At 56.0% G+C, this 17,042-nt stretch overlaps 2 protein-coding genes across 2 annotated transcripts; both read left to right on the top strand.

Moving 5' to 3' along the window:
• Window positions 1-1,559: 1,559 nt before the first annotated feature.
• On the top strand, window positions 1,560-9,475 carry NCLIV_005750 (conserved hypothetical protein; the record flags this gene model as incomplete). The annotated part of the gene is made up of 15 exons (XM_003880085.1): window positions 1,560-1,766; window positions 2,152-2,328; window positions 2,903-3,005; window positions 3,116-3,239; window positions 3,745-3,865; window positions 4,119-4,286; window positions 4,523-4,825; window positions 5,155-5,251; window positions 5,759-5,955; window positions 6,394-6,522; window positions 7,083-7,194; window positions 7,825-7,997; window positions 8,170-8,307; window positions 8,890-9,073; window positions 9,372-9,475. 15 exons carry the CDS (start codon window positions 1,560-1,562, stop codon window positions 9,473-9,475), a joined length of 2,337 nt encoding a protein of 778 aa, XP_003880134.1.
• Window positions 9,476-11,865: 2,390 nt separating this feature from the next.
• On the top strand, window positions 11,866-13,929 carry NCLIV_005760 (putative SRS13; the record flags this gene model as incomplete). The annotated part of the gene is made up of 1 exon (XM_003880086.1): window positions 11,866-13,929. One exon carries the CDS (start codon window positions 11,866-11,868, stop codon window positions 13,927-13,929), a length of 2,064 nt encoding a protein of 687 aa, XP_003880135.1.
• Window positions 13,930-17,042: the final 3,113 nt, after the last annotated feature.

Below are 17,042 nucleotides of genomic sequence, written 5' to 3' on the forward strand. Positions count from 1 at the left end.
CGGCGTACACGCCCAGCGAAACGCGGCGCGTTGCACGGGCGACAGAAGCCGCGACGTCGCAGCATCAGCCACGATTTCTTGCTTCGATGCTCTCTCGCCTCGAACGTGGAGTCGGGATCTCTTCTGGGCGCCCTCATCGCAGCTGCTTCTTGGACTGGTCTCGGCGGCACACATTTCTGTCACTAAAAAATCGGAAGCACTTAAGCCGCGACAGCCCCTCCAAAATGCGAGTGTGTCTTTTGAGACTCCGAGCGGACCCACAAAATCCAGGATCGGCGAAAGCGCGACTAGTCGCGCCTCTTTGAGAGCCGTTCACACGGGGCGGGGGGCGGCTTCGCCAACAAACACCTGCAAAGATGGAGAACGCTTGGCGTTTTTGCTAGGCGACGAAGAGAGAAACGAAGAAAAACCAAGAGGGAAAGTTGGTTGGCCACGGCCATATATTCCGGGGCACTGTGTTTAGGGAGGCGACTCGAGAGAGTCACAGGGAGAAAGCAGGAACGCGGGAGATGCTTCTCAAGTCACACACAAAAGCACTTTCCTTCGTTCCTCCCATCTGTGCGTCCACTTCTTCAGTGTGCAGCTCTTCATGCTCGAAGTGTCTCTCTTTTGCGAGGGGTGAACAAGGACCCGGTGGCGACGGCGAGCCCGCGCGATGAAACGGGAACTCTAGGCGACAGCCTGAGGTCTTCTTTGCGTCCCAGCATCTCAGCGAACAAGCGTAGATGGATTCACAGAAAAAAAAAGACTTCCACATACACCACCGATCAGTTCACGTCGAAGCGTCTGTCGCGCCCCGGTTAGGCAAACAGCTACACATTTTCTTCTTCTGCGCTGCTCCGGATTTTTGCACACGAAAAGCAGTCGGAACCAGCGCTCTCGTTCCCCTTCTTTCTTTCTCCCTCGGTTTTCTCTTTCCGCGTGCTTTTCCCTTTCCCTTAGGTTTCTCCTGAAGAAGCAGTCTGTTTTACGTTTGTTCGTTTCGTGCAAATCTCCGTGTACGTCTTCTCGCGCTTTTCTCTGTTCTCGTCGCGTGCCTCCTGCTGTCTCGCTCGCGGCTCTCGCCTCGTATAGTCTTTTTTGTCTTCCGCGCTTCTTCCACCGTTTCCCTCTCTCCTCAAAAAAAGAGAGAATGAAGCTCAGCAGTACGGACAGTTGGCGAGGCATCATCGCTGAGGCGGTTCCCCGTCCCTCGTCGCTCTCGTAGTTTTTGTTCTCTTTTCGCCTGGCGTTTCCCTCCCAAACTTCGTACACATTCACCTCGCCATTCTTTCCTTCTGTCTTCTTTTCCTTCCCCGTCTCTTATCCGTCCTGCTCTCCTCTTCTTTCTACTGCTCGATCTCCTCTCCGTGCTGTCCGTCGCGTCGCCCCCGTCCTGGTTACGTCCGCTCGTTGTCTCTCTTCCTCGCGTGCTCCACTTTCCATTCTTCCTCTTTATCTCGTTTTCCTCTCCCGCCCCTATTTCTCCTCTCCGTTTCTTCTCCCTCTCTTCCGTCCGTCCCTTCTATCTCTTTGTCAGCTCCTCGCGTTTTCTCTTCTTCTCCTCTTGTCTTTCCACCATGGTGTCGCTTGAGGAGTTGCAGCGACAGTTCATGGCTGTCCAGGAGGCAGCGCCGACGCAGACACTCTCTGAGAGAGCCTGCGTGGACATCGTCGTCAAGTTGATGGAAATGAAGAAAATCCAGCTGGTGACGACGACGAACGGCAAGGAGTTTGTCACTTTCGAGACGCTCGCGCAGGAAATCCGAACGCACCTTGCGAACCAGGTTCGACCTTTCTTTCTCTCCATCTCCACACAAAGGCCAACACCTTCCTAAATACACAGAGACGTGAACATGTTTCTCTCTACATGCCTGCGAGCCGATGTAGAAGTACATAGATACATATATGCGTGCATCTATATAAACATGTATACGGGCATATCGGAAGATACGTAGATCGATGCACACATAAAAGGAGATTGGCATGTCTTGTGGATATGTGTTTATGCATACGAAGTGGCGTACACGGGTGTCTGTTTGCCTCCGTTTCTGTGGACAGAGATTGCGATGGCTGTGAAACTCCTGAAATATAATATATATATATATATGAGGGAAAGGAGAGTGTGTGTTTGGCTGTTTCGTCTGTTGGCGTCCGCTTTTTTCTCTGCAGAAAGGCCGCGTTAATGTGATTGAAATGGCGACGGCTCTCGGTGTGAGCCCCGACGTGGTTGAGGCGAAGACAGAGGAATTGACACGGAGAAGCCGGCATTTTATGCTTTTGGATGGCGATCTAATTTCGACGGTTTACCTCAATTCGCTGGCCGCGGAAATCGAAGAGCTCCTCGAAGTCAGTCGTGCTCCGCGTCTCTGCCAATAACGGGAAGCCGCGCAGAATCCGTGACAAAAAAGGGGGGATAAACAGCCGGAGACGAACAGAACGAAGGTGGTGCGGCGTCACCCGCACTCTTGTCGATCTCCTCAAGTTCCGCATTTGCATTTGCCATCGCGTCGACTCTGCTTAAAAAACCATCTAAGTAGACGGCATACATGCCCATGTAAACTGCGCAAACACCTGTATACATATGTGTAAGTATATGTGTATGCGAATGGTGGCGTGTTAGTAATAAACCGACACACACATATAAACTGTTTTTTTTATATATCGGTACCTATGCATTTGTGTGCCGATACAGACATGTCTTGCTGTGGCTCTGTTCGAGAGTCTGCAGAAGCGAGAAACTGTATTCGAGGCTGCCTAAGACGAAGAGGATCTTCTACCTATATACAAATCTACGAATATGTAGTTTCGTTTATATTATATATTTGCATTCAAGTACCGGGGAGGACGAGCGAGGGATAGAGAGATGGGTCTCCGGCGTGTATGTGGAGCACATTCGCGTTTCTCGGCATTCTTTCTTCAGGAGAAGGGACAGCTGACGATTGCGGAGTTGTCTCAAAAGTACTCTCTTCCGGCGGACTTTCTGCGTCAGGAGATCCACGAACGCCTCGGCACGGTCATCCACGGTACGGGCGTCTTCCCTCTCGCGCGTTCCCGTGACGCACCCTCTTTCGGCGTTTTCGATGCATGTGAACGCCGACTGACATGAGCAACGAGTCTGTGGTGTTTGTTTCAGGAGAACTGAGAGACCAGTATCTGACGACAGCGCACTTTTCGCGGCGAGTCGAGAGCATCGTCCGCGGTGTCTTGACAGGTGCATGCAGGCCTGTTGCTGTCTCCGCTATCTCCACAGAGTTCAAGTAATCCGATTTTCTTTCTCTGCGCTCGCTCTTGGGAGTCGGCGCGGAGTGCACTCGGCATGGAGGTTCTCAGAAGTTTCCGGAGGCCTTCGATTTGTCTCGCGATCCGTATACACGTTTTTTTCTGCCCCGCTTCGGTGTCGTCACGCGCCCTTCCCTGTCGAGACTCCAGTGCGCAATCCTGTGCCTGTCCTTTTTAGCTGTCTCAGGGGTGTCTCGCGGTCCTCGTTCTCTGGTCTTTTTTTGTTTTTCCTCTCCTTTTTCCGCGTTCGTGCCCGCGACTCCTCTCTTTGCTGTCCCTCTCGTTCCCGCCTTCGTGTGTATCCTCCCGGAAAGAGGCGCGTTTCCTCGTAACTTCCCCTGGGAGCGTAGAGGGGACTGTGGAAGAAACCCCGGTGACTGTGTCGAGAACAGAGAGTCCTGTCCCGTTCGTGTGGATTCCTCCGCATTTGTGTCGTTTCCTAGGGTGGCCTTTATCGACCTTTTTCCTCCTTTCCTGTTTTAGTCTCCCGAACGACAGCGTGACAAATGCTGCAGTGCAACTCATCCGGCTCGGGCAGCTCCACGGGCGCCTTCAAAGCGGCCTCTTCACCCCTGCGTGCTTTTCGAGCGGCCAAAGCGCCAAGGTGAGTCGCCGTTTCTTCTTTTCGCTCTTTTTTTAGGAAATTGCGTCGCTTCGTCGCTTGTCCTTTCTTCTCCCGTGTGTCGTCGTTTCTCCCGTCCATCTGCTCTTCGCTTCTGTTCCTTGTGCATCTGCCTCTTCCTCTTTCGGCCTGCTCTCTCTTCTTCCTCTCGATTTTCCTTCTCCGTTTTCCTTCCTCTCTCTGCGGCGTGCTCCACCGCTCTCGCCTTCTCTCCCCTCGCTTTTCCGCTTCTCAGGTCACCTCTTTCTACAAAGCGAACGCGTTTGTGCCGTTCTCCCTTGCAAAAGACTGCGGTTTCTCCGACGTCCACGGGCTCCTCCAGAAAGAGCTTCTGGACGGCATTCCGCTCGCCACGGTGTACGTACACCCCCAGCTAGTCGCCCCCCTTCAGGCGAACATTCAAGTACGCGGCAGAAAGTCGATCGACGAAAGAGAAGCGACGCTTCTCCCTTTCTACCTCAAATGACGCAGGCAGCCTCCTCTGGTTCCGATGCATGTGTTGCTCTTGTTTCCCCGTTTTCTTTTTTCCCCCTTTCTTCGTTTTTCCCCCGTTTTCTCTAATTTCTCACGCATTTTCGTTTCCGTCCACTGTTTTCGTTTTTTCCCGTGTCGTGTTTTCGTTTGTGATCGTTTGTTCAGGAGGCGGCGTCGGCGGCGTCTTGGGCAGATGTGAATTCTCTTCTTCCATCCGCTTTCTCGCCAGAGGACGTTCGCATGCTGTTGCTACTCGCGACGGGCGAGGCTGCGGCTGGCCGCAAAGCGGGTAGCTCCCCCTCCGCGGCCTCGAAGAAGCCGCTGCCGGTTGTAGCTTTCGAAGACGGCGTCGTTCTCTCGCACGGTTTCTTGGACGTTTTCTGTGAAGCGGCAGCGCCTTTCCTCGCGAAGAAAGCCGCCTCCGCAGCAGAAACCGCCCAAGCTGGCGGCCCTACGAAACACGTCGAGGTACGCGCAAATACACCTCTGTCCCCCTATATGAATGCATTACATGCCATCGACAGATCGACTCGATTGATATATATAGAGAGATCAAATATACTGCATCGATAGAGTGAGTAGACTGAGTAGATTGATGTAGTTTACGTGGATAGAAATTTGTAGCTGCCCGATATCCCGCCATGTCTGTAGGACTCTACGGTGGAGACGGGAGCTGGCGACGAGAGTTTTTGCGAGGACGCTTGGAACTCTGAATTTAAGCACGAGAGCCTGCGTATGCAGAGGAGACATCTGGCCATTGCGCGTTCCTGTTTCCTTTTCGTCCATGGCCTTTGCAGGAGACCAGCCAGGCAGCAGGCGCTCCCGGCGATGACTCTGAGGAGGACGGGGAAGGGCGAAGCCGGAGACGCGGGAAAGGCTCTCGGCGGGGGAAAGGTGAGCCGAGGCGGCAAGGCCACGAGTGGAGAGATTAAAGGAAAATGGGGGCGCTTGAGTTTTTTTGCGTCGCCACACAAACCGCCACACAAGCGACGGAAACGAGGGAGAAGAGGAACGTGGAAGGCACGCGAAACCGACATGCGGAACACGAAGCGAGACGGGCGACGCCACAGGGAGGGGAGATCGGGGGATCCGGTGCGGGAAATGAACTCGGAGGAAAACCCGAGGGCTGGGCAAGGAACGAAGCGCAGAATGAGCGGAGGGGAAACGTGGCAGAGTCAGAAAGAAAGGTTCTCTGCAGAGACGGCGTCTCCGCGTTTTTTCGTGCATGTCTCCAAGGGGCTCCACCCTTCTCTGGAGATGGGAGACCGTCGCGGCTCAACTGGAACTCCTCTTGTTTTCTTCCAGGCGCGTTTGCGCCGACGCCTGCGCGGAAGGATGCTCGATGTCTTGTCTGGGATCCAGTCTTCTCCGGTGACTTGTCTTTCTCGTCGCGCCTTTCAGCGCCTGAAGGCGAGAAGAAGAAGAAGGCCTCCGCCCAGGCACCTGCCTCAGGCGCGAGTATCTCCCTGGGCGACATAGAAGAAGCCTGTTCTGGAGAAGCTTGGGCCGGCGAAAACCCTCTCGCGGATCTCTGGATCACGCTCCCTCCTCATGTTCAGCAGAGGCTGTGGGAGACAGTCCAAGCCCGACTGAACACTGTAAGGGTCGTCCATCGAGAGAGAGATCTTTCCTGAATCGCTTTCCGCCGTGCCTCGCTCTCTTTCGCTCTGGCGCGAGAGCTCCACATCCTCTCTCTGTGGTCCTCGACCTCGTCGCTGATGTCTCTCCACTTTGGAGTGACTTGTCTCCTCTGTCCGCGGATATCCGCTCACGCATCTCCATTGGTTTCAATGCGTGCAGCCGCACAGGAGCTCTGTGAGTGACTCACTCATCACCTGTGGCGCTGTCTGTCTCTTTCTTCATCCTCGTCTTTGTTTCCGTGATCAGTGTCTCTGCCTCGCCTTCACGCCCCCCCGCTGTGTCGGCAGTCGACGCGCGTCAGCAACCCGTCAAACACACGCGCTCGCCCCTGTCCGTCGGTTTTGTGTGAAGTTTCCGTGAGAGGTCCTCTGAAAATGCTCTTCTTTTCTTTCCAGCACTATCAGAAGTGTGTCGCCGACTCGCGTCGATCTCTGCGGGAGCAACAGAGAGTGAAAACGGAGCGAAAAGCGGCGAACCTCCAGGAGGAGTTTGAGACGATTGTTCTCGCAGTCAAGGGTCTCGAGGTAAGAAACAGGAAACGCTCAAAGGCCTTTTCGCCCAATTCTTCCGGCATATCCATTTTCTCTTCCTCACCCCTCGTCTGGCGTTTTTGTCTCCTTTTTCTCGGTTCTGCGAGGCTGGCCGCGTGCGCCTTCTCTTCTTGAACTTCTCTCGCGGCTGTTCTCTGAGCTTTTCTCGTCCTCTCTCCGCATTTGTCTCCTTGTTTTGTGGCGCTCTCCGTCGGCGCACGGCCGCCCACGCAGCGACGGTTGATGATTCTTCGTTTTCTGCCGACGCGGGAGCCCGTGGAGGTACCCAGAGAGAGAGAGAGGAAGCACATCTGAGAGGACGGGTTGTTTCCTTATTCACTTCTCGGGTCTCCGGCGGTGGAGAACGTTTAAACGCCATGGTCCCCCCTGACCTTCCTGCTTCTCTCTCTGGCGGTAGACAATGCAGGGGAGCGAAGACGAGCGACAACACCGAAGGAGTCTTTGTTGGCATCTTTCCGACATATCGATGAAAAACAGACGAAAAACGCGATAGGTGGTCTGTTATGTGTCTTCTCATTTCTTCGTGGGTTTAGGCTCTGGGCATTTTGGACGACGCGAAACACCCCCTCGTCGTTCACCTCTTCAAATCCGTTGTTGGACCTCTCCTCGATTCTCTCGTCGAATCCGCTGTCGCCGAGGCCACAGGTGATCCCCCCCAGAAAGCCAGTACCAAGTGCCGTGACCCGTTTCGGTGTCGCTCGCCTCTGTTTGCGACTCGATGTGCTTAACCCCCAGCGAAAATGCGCGAGATACGCTCCCTGTCTCCATTCCCGCTTGGGTGGCCTTCGGTTTCGCGAGCTCGCCCTCGTCCTGTGTACGTACAGCTCAGCAGGCTGCCGCAGTGCCTAAACAAGGTTTCAAAGCGCCGACTCCTTCCGAATTCCCACCTGCTAGAGGCTTGGCGTTTTCTCGACCTGTTTCCTCTTGTTTTGCTTCCCGAAAAACATCTGCTTCGCAGCTGAGACGCCTCTTCAGGGTGTTCCTCCGACCACAACTGTTTCACGCAGCTTCGCCCGGCACCCGTCCGCGTCTTTCGTGCGCCGAGCTCGCGGCTTGGCTTGCCGTCTGACTCTCGTGCTCAGCTGTTTTGAGCTGTATTCAGAGCGCTGTATCACCGCAGTACACGCGTTTTTTGACCCACGCCCCAATTCCCCTGTGTCTGTGCCTGCCGAGCTGCCTTGTCTCCTGGTTGTCCACCGACACGGTGTCGCACCTCCTGCATACGCCCCCATTACCTCCCGTTTCTCGTCTCTTTTTCGTATCTCGTCTGCCTAGATGAGCCGCCGCAGGTGACGGCTCAGAATCGTCGACAGTGCCTCGAAAAGGCGAGACAGACTGGCGCCGATGTCGAGAGCCTCCTGCGGGCGTGTGACATCGCCCAGAAGCGATCAGGCTCAGATCTTGTCGATGCGCTCCAAGGCGCTGCTGAAGACAGCCACGTCTTGCTGGTGAGCCCCGACCCACACACCGTAGAGTCTGCGCTTTCTTTTCTCCCTTGCTTTGCTCTCTTTCTCCCCTTTTTCCCTCTCTGCTGTCTCCGCCGTTCTTCTTCGCTCTGCTCACTTTTCTCCCATGCGGCGGTCCTGCGTCTCGCGCTTTCTCTCTTCGTGCGTGACGCAGCTTCGTCTGCCCGACAAGCGCCGGATGAAGCAACTCGTCTCGTCCCGGAAAGCGGCTTCCCAGGCCGCTCTGTCGAACTCGACTGCCTGTGATCCGCAAGGTGTTCTGCATGCTGCGCTCGGCCTTCTCCTTGCTCAAGTGAGTTGCCAGGCAGGAAAGGAAGACACGAGACACCGTTTTCTGCGCAACAGGCACAGGACTGCACCAAAGACCTGTCAGACGAAAAACGGCAACCTGCCCCCAATTGCGCTAACTCTGTATTATCATGTACATAGATGGATAGATACCTAACCACCTACGTGGGGATGTTTACAGTTGAAAGTGTACGTAGATCGGTAGGTGGATCGCCGTGTTTTTACTGGGATGTGTCGGGGCGCTCGGTGTCAGGACGATAGGAGTTTTCCGCGAAGCCGGCGAGCACGACAGCCTTCTTCCGTTGTGTTACCACACCGCGCTCAGCTGACAAGTTGATCTCTGACGTTTGTGGACGGTAGCATCTTCATCTGAGAGGCGCCCCAGTTTGACTCTCTCGCAACATCCCCCACATCGTGCATCGAGAGCCGTGGATCTTTTGTTGTCCAAAACGGCGAACGGATGTAGATTTTTCTCTGCCTCTCGGTTAAAGTGTACCGTTGCTCGCGGAGGCGGGAGTTCACTTGGTGGTCTTGGCCTCGTGCTTTTTCTGTGCCTTGGGGGCGCTTTCTGTGTCTTCCTTTTCAGCGTCTTTTCCCTCACGGCTCCATCCTGTTTCCCAAGGACTTCTGGGCGCTGACGACCGTCTGGGCCTTGCTCGAGAAAGGCGAGACTGGAGCGGCAGCAGAGAACGGAAGCAAGGGAAGCCTCGCCTTGGCCGACGTTCAGCCCCTCTGGCTGGCGGTCAGTGCTGAAGAGGAAAAAACAAAAGGTAAGGTAGTTTCGCGCACGCAAAGAGAGACTCTCTGTGTGGGCGTCTTCGTCTCGGGCTTTGCGTGTGTCTTCCCTGAGGAGCGGAGGCGGGCGAAGGCGAGGCGTTCTGCAAAGCGCCGATGGCTGTTGGAGGTCTGACCCGCGAACGGTCGGTGGATGCACGCCGAGTTTTTAGAAGTCCCTTTCCCCGTGTGCATGTGTCTCAGTCCTTGTGTGTACGTACACATCAACGCGGCTTTCTGCTCTTGCTCGGCTTTGTTTCCCACATCCAGAGGTGGCTTTTTCTTTGCATCCAGGCCACGGGAGTGACAACGACGCGCGGGGTTCCGACACACTCCGGGCAATGGAGTCCGAGGCGTCGAGGCTGCTGGATGTGTTCGCGGAAAGAAATCAAAGATAAGAGACACTGGACACAGAGACGAAGGACGAATGAAGAGAACGCGGCACGCCCAAAGCTGGAATGTGTGTCCTCTCTTCTCGTCTCGGCGCTGTCGCGTCCCGATCCAGTCTTCTTTCTTCCCGCTCTTGTTCTCGCTGTGTCCAAGCCTCGGGCTCCCCGGTCGGGGCTGTCTTCCCCATAAAGCAACTGCCGGTGAGTCTGTCGTTTGCTCTTGGAGTAAAGTCTCTACCGAAATCACATGCGAAACGCTGTTTCGTTCCATCGAGTTAGCTAGCGTTCCACTGATGCGGTTGCGGTCGCGTATCGCCGGCGCACCACCAACTCGAGAGGCGCCGAGAAATGTCGGCTCTCTCTGCAGCAGAGCTACTGTCTTCCTCGGGTGTGCACCCTCAACATTCGCCGCCAGAGAAATCGATCACCGTAGATCTTCAGAGGAAAAAAAACTTTTCGGAGGCGCCCGGCTTCCACGGTGGCCGCGGCAACCGGATTGCACCACAGTTTCTGCTTCTCTCCTGCCCCGAGCATTCTGTCGCGCCGGAGTGACATCCACTGTTCCCTTGCAGAGAAAGATTCGAACAGAGAGACGTTTGCAGAAACTGACAAAAAATCTGCCTGCCTTCTCCTGCTTCTTCTGCTAGCAAACAGTCCATGGCTGTGATACGCGGGGGCTGCCGAGCCACTGGGATAGATTCGAGAAGTCTGGTCTACGTTTCGCTCTTGTGTAAATCTTCACTTGACTAGATGAGCAGAGAGGCACGCTGGCGCTGTAAAAGACGTGGAGACGAAGCACCAGCGCGTACGCCCTCCCTAGGAGGCGTTGAAAGGGGTCCTTTCCGCTGCACATGCTATACGGTCGCCAACCATCCGCCTCTACAGGTGACACGCCCAGGACTGCATGTGAAGATGCAGCGTGTCAGAAGGCATGCGCGCCGTACGTTCGCTTCCGTGTCGGAAGGTGTCTCGCCAAAAACCCTCGGCGGGGTGTGCACCGTCGAACCCGAGCATGCTTGCGTGGTTCTGCGAGTAGGAAAAGTCCCTCAAAGGCATGCACTCGCTCCCCCTTCTTCTCTGATCGCTCTGGAAAGAGCCAGCATCTGGGGATTGCTCTTCTTAAACTGTGTCGCCCCTCCTCACATCCAGGCAGCGTGTGGGTTGCCTAACGCACGCAGCGAGGAAGCTTTGCAGCTTCTCCAAAGAGACAACACGTGAACACTGCACGCGCAACCCCGGACTGCCTCGCGGTCGGCATCGACGACGGTTCACCTCGTGCGCCATAAAAGTCTACGCATCCCAAACACCTTTCCTGGCGAGAGTCTCCTGTGATTCGTGCGCAACCTGTGCGGCGGAAAGGGATGTTGAACCCGCAAATGAAGCCTGTGGAATATACTTTTAGACGGGACTAACCAGCTGGTGCGAGTATCGGGCCAGTGCGTTTCCCGCAGGTCTTCCAGAAAGAGCGACAGTAAAGCACGAGGCCGAAAAGGCAGTGTACCAACGGCAAGACGTGGACGGAGTTCAGTCCGTTCGTGGATTCCTCTTCTAATCAGAGGCAGATCGCGAACCGCGTTTTCTGGAAGCCGCGTGTCTCGCGCGCGGGTATCAGGCGCGAGCGCGCGGTGTGCAGCTCGGACAGCTGGTAGCTAAAAAAAAGAAGCAGCACGCTGGGACTACGTTGCGCCGCGTGGAAAGGCGTCTTTAAAGAAGAAAGGCGTGAGCGCAGGAGGTTCGCGTTTTGACTGACAAAAAGGCTCGGACGTCTGAGGCCAGAGAGACTCTCCAGCCGCAAATCGTAGACACGGCGTCGCGCGCGTGCTGGCTGTTGTTAACGGCCTCGCCCGTCCCTGCTGGAAGCGAAACCAGGAGTGTGTGCATTTGCCGAACTCTCGTGGCATGTACGAGCAGCCTTTTTTCTTTGTCCGGGACCAAGAGACTTGGATTGGGAAGGTGGTTTTCGCTCCGAGTGAGCAGAACGTGGCGCAACGCGCAGGCCTTTTCCGCCGGAGGGTGTCCCTCTCCGGTCGACAGAAGGATCTCCTTTCTCGGCTCCACCTCCGGCGCCTACACGCGCCGGGACCGGCTTTCCTGAAGTTCCAGTTGAGCTTGGATTTGCGGGTGCGAAACCGATTCAACCGGAGACTTTCATGTGCGACTCTGGCCGTCGAGTGCTGTCGCTTTCTCGTTTCGCAGAAAAACCGTCCCGAAGACCAAGCCGTGGCTGGGCGCGACCCCCATCAGCTCGCGTGTGTACAACGTAGCGCTCGAGGTAATCTCTCAAGTCCCGCTCGTTTTGCGAGTCTGCGCCAAAAAGAAGAGCAGTTTTCTGGACTTCCGCTGTGGCGTTCGCCTCTGTCTCGGCCAGTTCAAGCGTTCTGCCTTTTGCTTTACTGAACATGCGCCGTGGAATTGTCGCCGTTGCGGCGACCGTCGCTGCGGCTGCGGCCAGTTCGGCGGAAGTGGGGGCTGGGCAACAGCAGTTCGTGTTTAAATGTCACCCGGGACTCGCCGCCATCACGATTCCCGTGGATTCTTCCGCCCTCGAGGTTTTCTTTGCGTGTCCCAAGGGTACTTCACTGTCGCCGGAAGGCCCAGGAACGCCGAGCTTGGCGCTGGACGGCTCCTGCCGGGACACCGTGGTCCTGGACGAATACCTCAGGGGAGCAACCCTCGAACAGTTGGTTCACAGCAGGGGAGAACGCAACAGTCGAAACTCGTCGCTTGAAACAGAGACACCAGAGGCCGCAGACCGAGACCCGTGCGGTCTCGCTGAAGACGCACCCTGCGGCGAAAACATGGATGAAGACGAAAACATGGATGAAGACGAAAACATGGATGAAGACGAAAACATGGATGAAAGTTCGGAAGAAGATGAAGCCGCGCCCGCCGGTGGCGCAGACTTCTCGGAAGATGGCTCCCCGAATGCCTGGTCTGAAGAGGCGGTGGCTGATCCGCTCGAGACACTTTTCGACTCGGACTTTCCCGAGCAGGTTTGGGGTGCTACCGAACGTACAAAACAGGGCGACGAGGAGTTCGTAGAACCCTCGCAAGAAGAGGAAGCCGTGGTGTACCGCCTGGCTGTTCCTGGACAGTCAGAAGCCAAACAGCTCTGCTACAAGTGCGTCGCCGATCCAGCGGATTCCGACAGCGCCTGCAGCGTCATCATCCGTATCGAAGCAACGTCCTCGGCCGAAGAACCCGCCTCGCCATCCGCCTCCTCCCGACGTTCCGCTCCAGGCCTTCGACTTGCAGACTCGACGCCGGACCTTGACGCGCAACGCGCACTCAGGGCCGGGATTTCGCCCCGCTCCCTGGGCGCCTCTGCGGCGGGTGCGCCGCCTGCAGGCGAGCGTGCGGCGAAACGGGAGCCGGCAGAGGCCGAGCCTGAACTGAAGAGCCCAGCGGCAGTGGAGAAGCCGCCCCGGGAAGCCGCTGCGAAGCCAAGTAGCAGCGAGGGCGATGCTGGAGAGCCCACCGAGCCAGCGCGTCCAGCAGAGCGTCCTACCGCCGAGCCGCCGGAGAACGCGGCCCACGCGGATGCAGCCTCCGCAGGAGCTTCGGCGCCTGCGGAAATCGTGGATTCAGGGAAAGACGCACCTAGCTCCGCGGAAGGAGAGAAGAAGAGCGGAGAAGCCCCTTCGGGGGCCGACGCCGATCCAAAGGTGTCAGATTCCGGCGAGCCGAAGGAGAGCGGAGCCGCGGGACCCGGAGCAGCGACGGGAAGAACCGCGACGGGGACACAGCCGACAAGCAGTCCCGCGCCGAAGGAACAGCCGGTGTCTACTGGCCCACCACAGCCTGGCCCACCACAGCGAGACGCACCACAGCCTGGCCCACCACAGCCAGACGCACCACAGCCTGGCCCACCACAGCCAGACGCACCACAGCCTGGCCCACCACAGCGAGACGCACCACAGCCTGGCCCACCACAGACGAGAGAATCCCCTAAAAGCACTACAGCCTCTCCAAGTACCGGTTCCTCTCAAGCGGGACAATCCACGCAGCAAGGCGGCACGGTGGTCTGTAACGACGGAGACGTGAAGCAGGTGGAGGTCCAGGCGCACAGCTCTCTGGAGTTCCGGTGTGGATCGGGCTTGATTTTGGACCCTCCGTTCTCGGCGTCTTCGCCCGAAGTGTACGACTACGTGTATAACACGTGCACACAGCACGTCTCTCTGGTGAGTTACCTTCCGGACGCCCGCTTTCTGGCAGATGAAGCCACCAAGGACAGTTCCTCAACCACATACAGACTCACAGTGAATAAGGGGCCGAGCGCTCCCACGAAGCTCTGCTACAAATGCGTCGCGTCGAAACCTGGTGCAGGTATTGCAGCAATTACACCCGGCTGCGCTGTGATTGTCACTGTAGCGCCGGACGCAGCCAGTGCCTCATATTCACTCCCAATCTTCCACACGACCCTCGTTTCTGCGACCATCGGGGTTCTCTTCGCAGTGTACTAGACCGTGTTCTAACGGGCAGCCGTGCGAGTCTCCACGTCAAGTTTTGTTCCGTAGCAGGCCTGGGAGTTTTGCGACCGCCCTTGACGCCAGTGCCTGTGGCCCATGCATGGAGGCGCGCACGCTGTTCGTGATTGCGGTGGGCGAAGTGACGCCAGAGATAAAGCACTCTCTTTCTTACCTACGCTAGTTGAACGCGTGCTCTGCTATTTTCTGGCGAGTCATGCCTGATTGCACAGAACCACCTACGTCCAGGAGGCGTCTCTCATGGCTTTTTTTGTTACACGCCCGGGGCGTACATACGCTTCACGGAGGGAGGGCTTCTGACCTGACTGTGCAACCTGTACGGCTCGCTTTTGCTTGCCATCGGGAACAATGAAGATTTTTATGCTTCTCACTTAATCTGTGCTTTTTGCACGTGATGTCACCTGCCGAGGTTGTGCTGGAGCCTTTTTTTGAACCTGTCGGCGGCCCCGGTGGTGCCTTGACATGTTGCGGGTCCCGTTTTTTTTTCCTTGCCTCGTCACGCTGAAAGAATCCTCTCAGTGCGGGGGAGGGGGGGGTTGGCTTCCCTGTATATACCGGGGCTGCAAGCTTGTTTGAAAGGCGCTTGAATACCTGTGCGGTGACATGCGACGGAGAGGTCAACGTAACAGTTTACTTGGCACCTCATCGTGCGTCGAGGGCACTTGTCCACTTGAAACTCAGATGTGACGGAAACGAAAATGTAAGTGCTTCACTTGCCCGTGTGCATCGATCCTCGATTCTCCGACAGGAACGCAGGACCGACAAAACAGCTGGGGCGAACCCTGCGCATCGGGGCTCGCCTTCCCGACGTAGTCTCGTCCTTCGACTGGCTGCTACAGAACCTGTATTTAAACACTCGCCCGGCGTTCCACCTTGCGCTGCTGCCAGAGTTGCGCGTTTCCCTGACGCGAAATGGGGGCGTCGAGCTGGGAGTGGATGAACGTAACGCGTCGAGTTCGAGCGTAGAGGCACACGATGCTGTTTGTGCTGGAAAGCAACAGAACAGCCAGGAAATGCTCCGCCTGTAGAGGACAGAGCTACGTGTTTTAACAAGGAAGCGCACATGCACTCAACGGCCATGAAATGCTTCATAATCGTCTATCAGCCCCCATCTTAGCTCCAGCACGGGAGTGTCCGTCTCCCCCTCCGGCGTACAAAAGAACCTAAACTGCGTGTGACTTGAACAGGACGATTCGCTTTGTGACTGGAGTGTACCCCAGCATCTTCTGCTTCTCGCCCGCGAGAGACTCTGAAACATAAGCACACGGATCTTCTGACAAAGGTCTGGGACTCTTATACCAGTTCACGGTTTACATACAGTTGGGCAACATCTGCACTTCATTTGGTGAGGCCGAGTTTCAGTTTACTCGTTCAACGTCAAAACTGTCATCTCTCTCGTTCGTTTTTCTGTTGTTTTTCGTGTAAGAAGCGTATACAGCGTTGGTCCACTACGTGGAACAGACCTGAGTCGGTTTCATGCGTTCCCCCTTCCAGGTAGCGACGCTCTGCACCCAAAGTCGGGATCTCTGAGCTGGTGCTGGCAGCCATGCCACAAAAAAGCCGTAGTTTTTAGGGAATGGAGGGCTTTCGGTCAATGGACAGGAAAAAGTATCCGTTGCTCGGATCCTGGACGAAGCCAGAGAGGCGAGTAGGGACATACGGAGACCCCGCTGGTGCTGTCCACTGACAGATCGCTTGCTCACTAGCAAGTTGCTCATCCCAGTTTCCACTTGCGTTTTACCGAGCGGTCCTTAATTCCCGTTCCCGAAAACGCTACTCCCATCCCACTCTTGGTCATTTTCGTCTGCTTACCACGACGTCGGCCCGTCCCGCTCTCATATCTCCGCTCCTTCTTCACGCTTCTTTCCGTTGCACAAAAAATATCTCGCTCTCCAGAAGTCCCCGCCGTCATGAAAACCATTGCGCGAATTCCTATGCATGAGACCGCTCCGAAATATGGAAAAGGTGTACATACACCGCAGGTTCAGCGCTGAATCGCCCACGGCAGATTTGCAGCCACTTCGAAGACAGCGTAAGAAACGTGGGTCACTTTCCTTTCTTGCGGCTCTCTCGAGACAGGGAGGGGGGGAAGATTCAAGGGGTCGGTTAACACTCGAGATGGCCGCAGCAGGGTGCACAGTGCGTGTGTGTGACGTGCGCAAAAGAACGGAGAGAGCTGTCGTGCTAGGCGGGTTTTCTCCGACGAAAAGGGATTCCAGCTTGTTCTTGGTCGCCCTCTCTGCATAGAAAAAGCGCGCAGTGCGCATCTTGTCTTCCTGTGATACTTCCCTCTCGACGTTGTACTACGTTTTTGTCTTCCTCCCCTTTTCTGTCGAAAACCCGTGGGTTCCGCGTGTCCGTTGTTTTGCATTGGGGGGTCTTCTTGCCTGGATAAAACGCCTGTTCGCTCCCACTTTCTGTACCTGGAGACTTCCCCTTTCCGTTCGTCTTCCAGAATCTTCGTTTTCTCTCTTAAGCACGACACGAAACGGGGGAATGCGAGAGGGAGCGACGGTGAGAGACGGTTCGGCTCGAGCACTTTTTCTTGCCGCCTGATTCTCGCTGGCTCCGCTTTCCGCGTGCGGAAACACTCCTCGCTGTCTCTCTTCTTTTTCAGCCTTTGTCTGGCCAGAGCGGCCGTTTTCTCTCCGCTATCCCTCTGCTTTTCTGTCTCTTCATTCTCGGTGAATGGCGAGTTCTCGCGCGTTCCTCTCCGCTCCACAAAAGGCATGGGGGGACGATGAGGGTCGGACCACGTGAGAGACGAACGGCACATGCTTCGTTTCTCGGGGGCGACTTCTGATGTAAAAGTAAAAAGAAGCTCGAGAGAAGAGAAGGCTCACGTTGAGTGGCTTTCTCTGGAGAAGAAAGACGCCATACCCTGTCGTCTCCCCTGTGCGACAGAGCCGGGCGTGCTCCACCTCGGCGACACGCGCCGTTCCCTAGGCGTTTCTTCTTCCCTGCAGCGCATGGAAATCTGTAGATTTTTAACGAATCCACATTCGGACATTTAAAGCTCGAATCTGAGTCGTGCCTGCATACGCGTGTGTGGACACCTGCGTTTGTGGAAATCGTTTCTTAGACGCGCA

This window comes from Neospora caninum, chromosome II (assembly GCF_000208865.1).
Source record: "Neospora caninum Liverpool complete genome, chromosome II".
NCBI classification, from domain to species: Eukaryota; Apicomplexa; class Conoidasida; order Eucoccidiorida; family Sarcocystidae; genus Neospora; species Neospora caninum.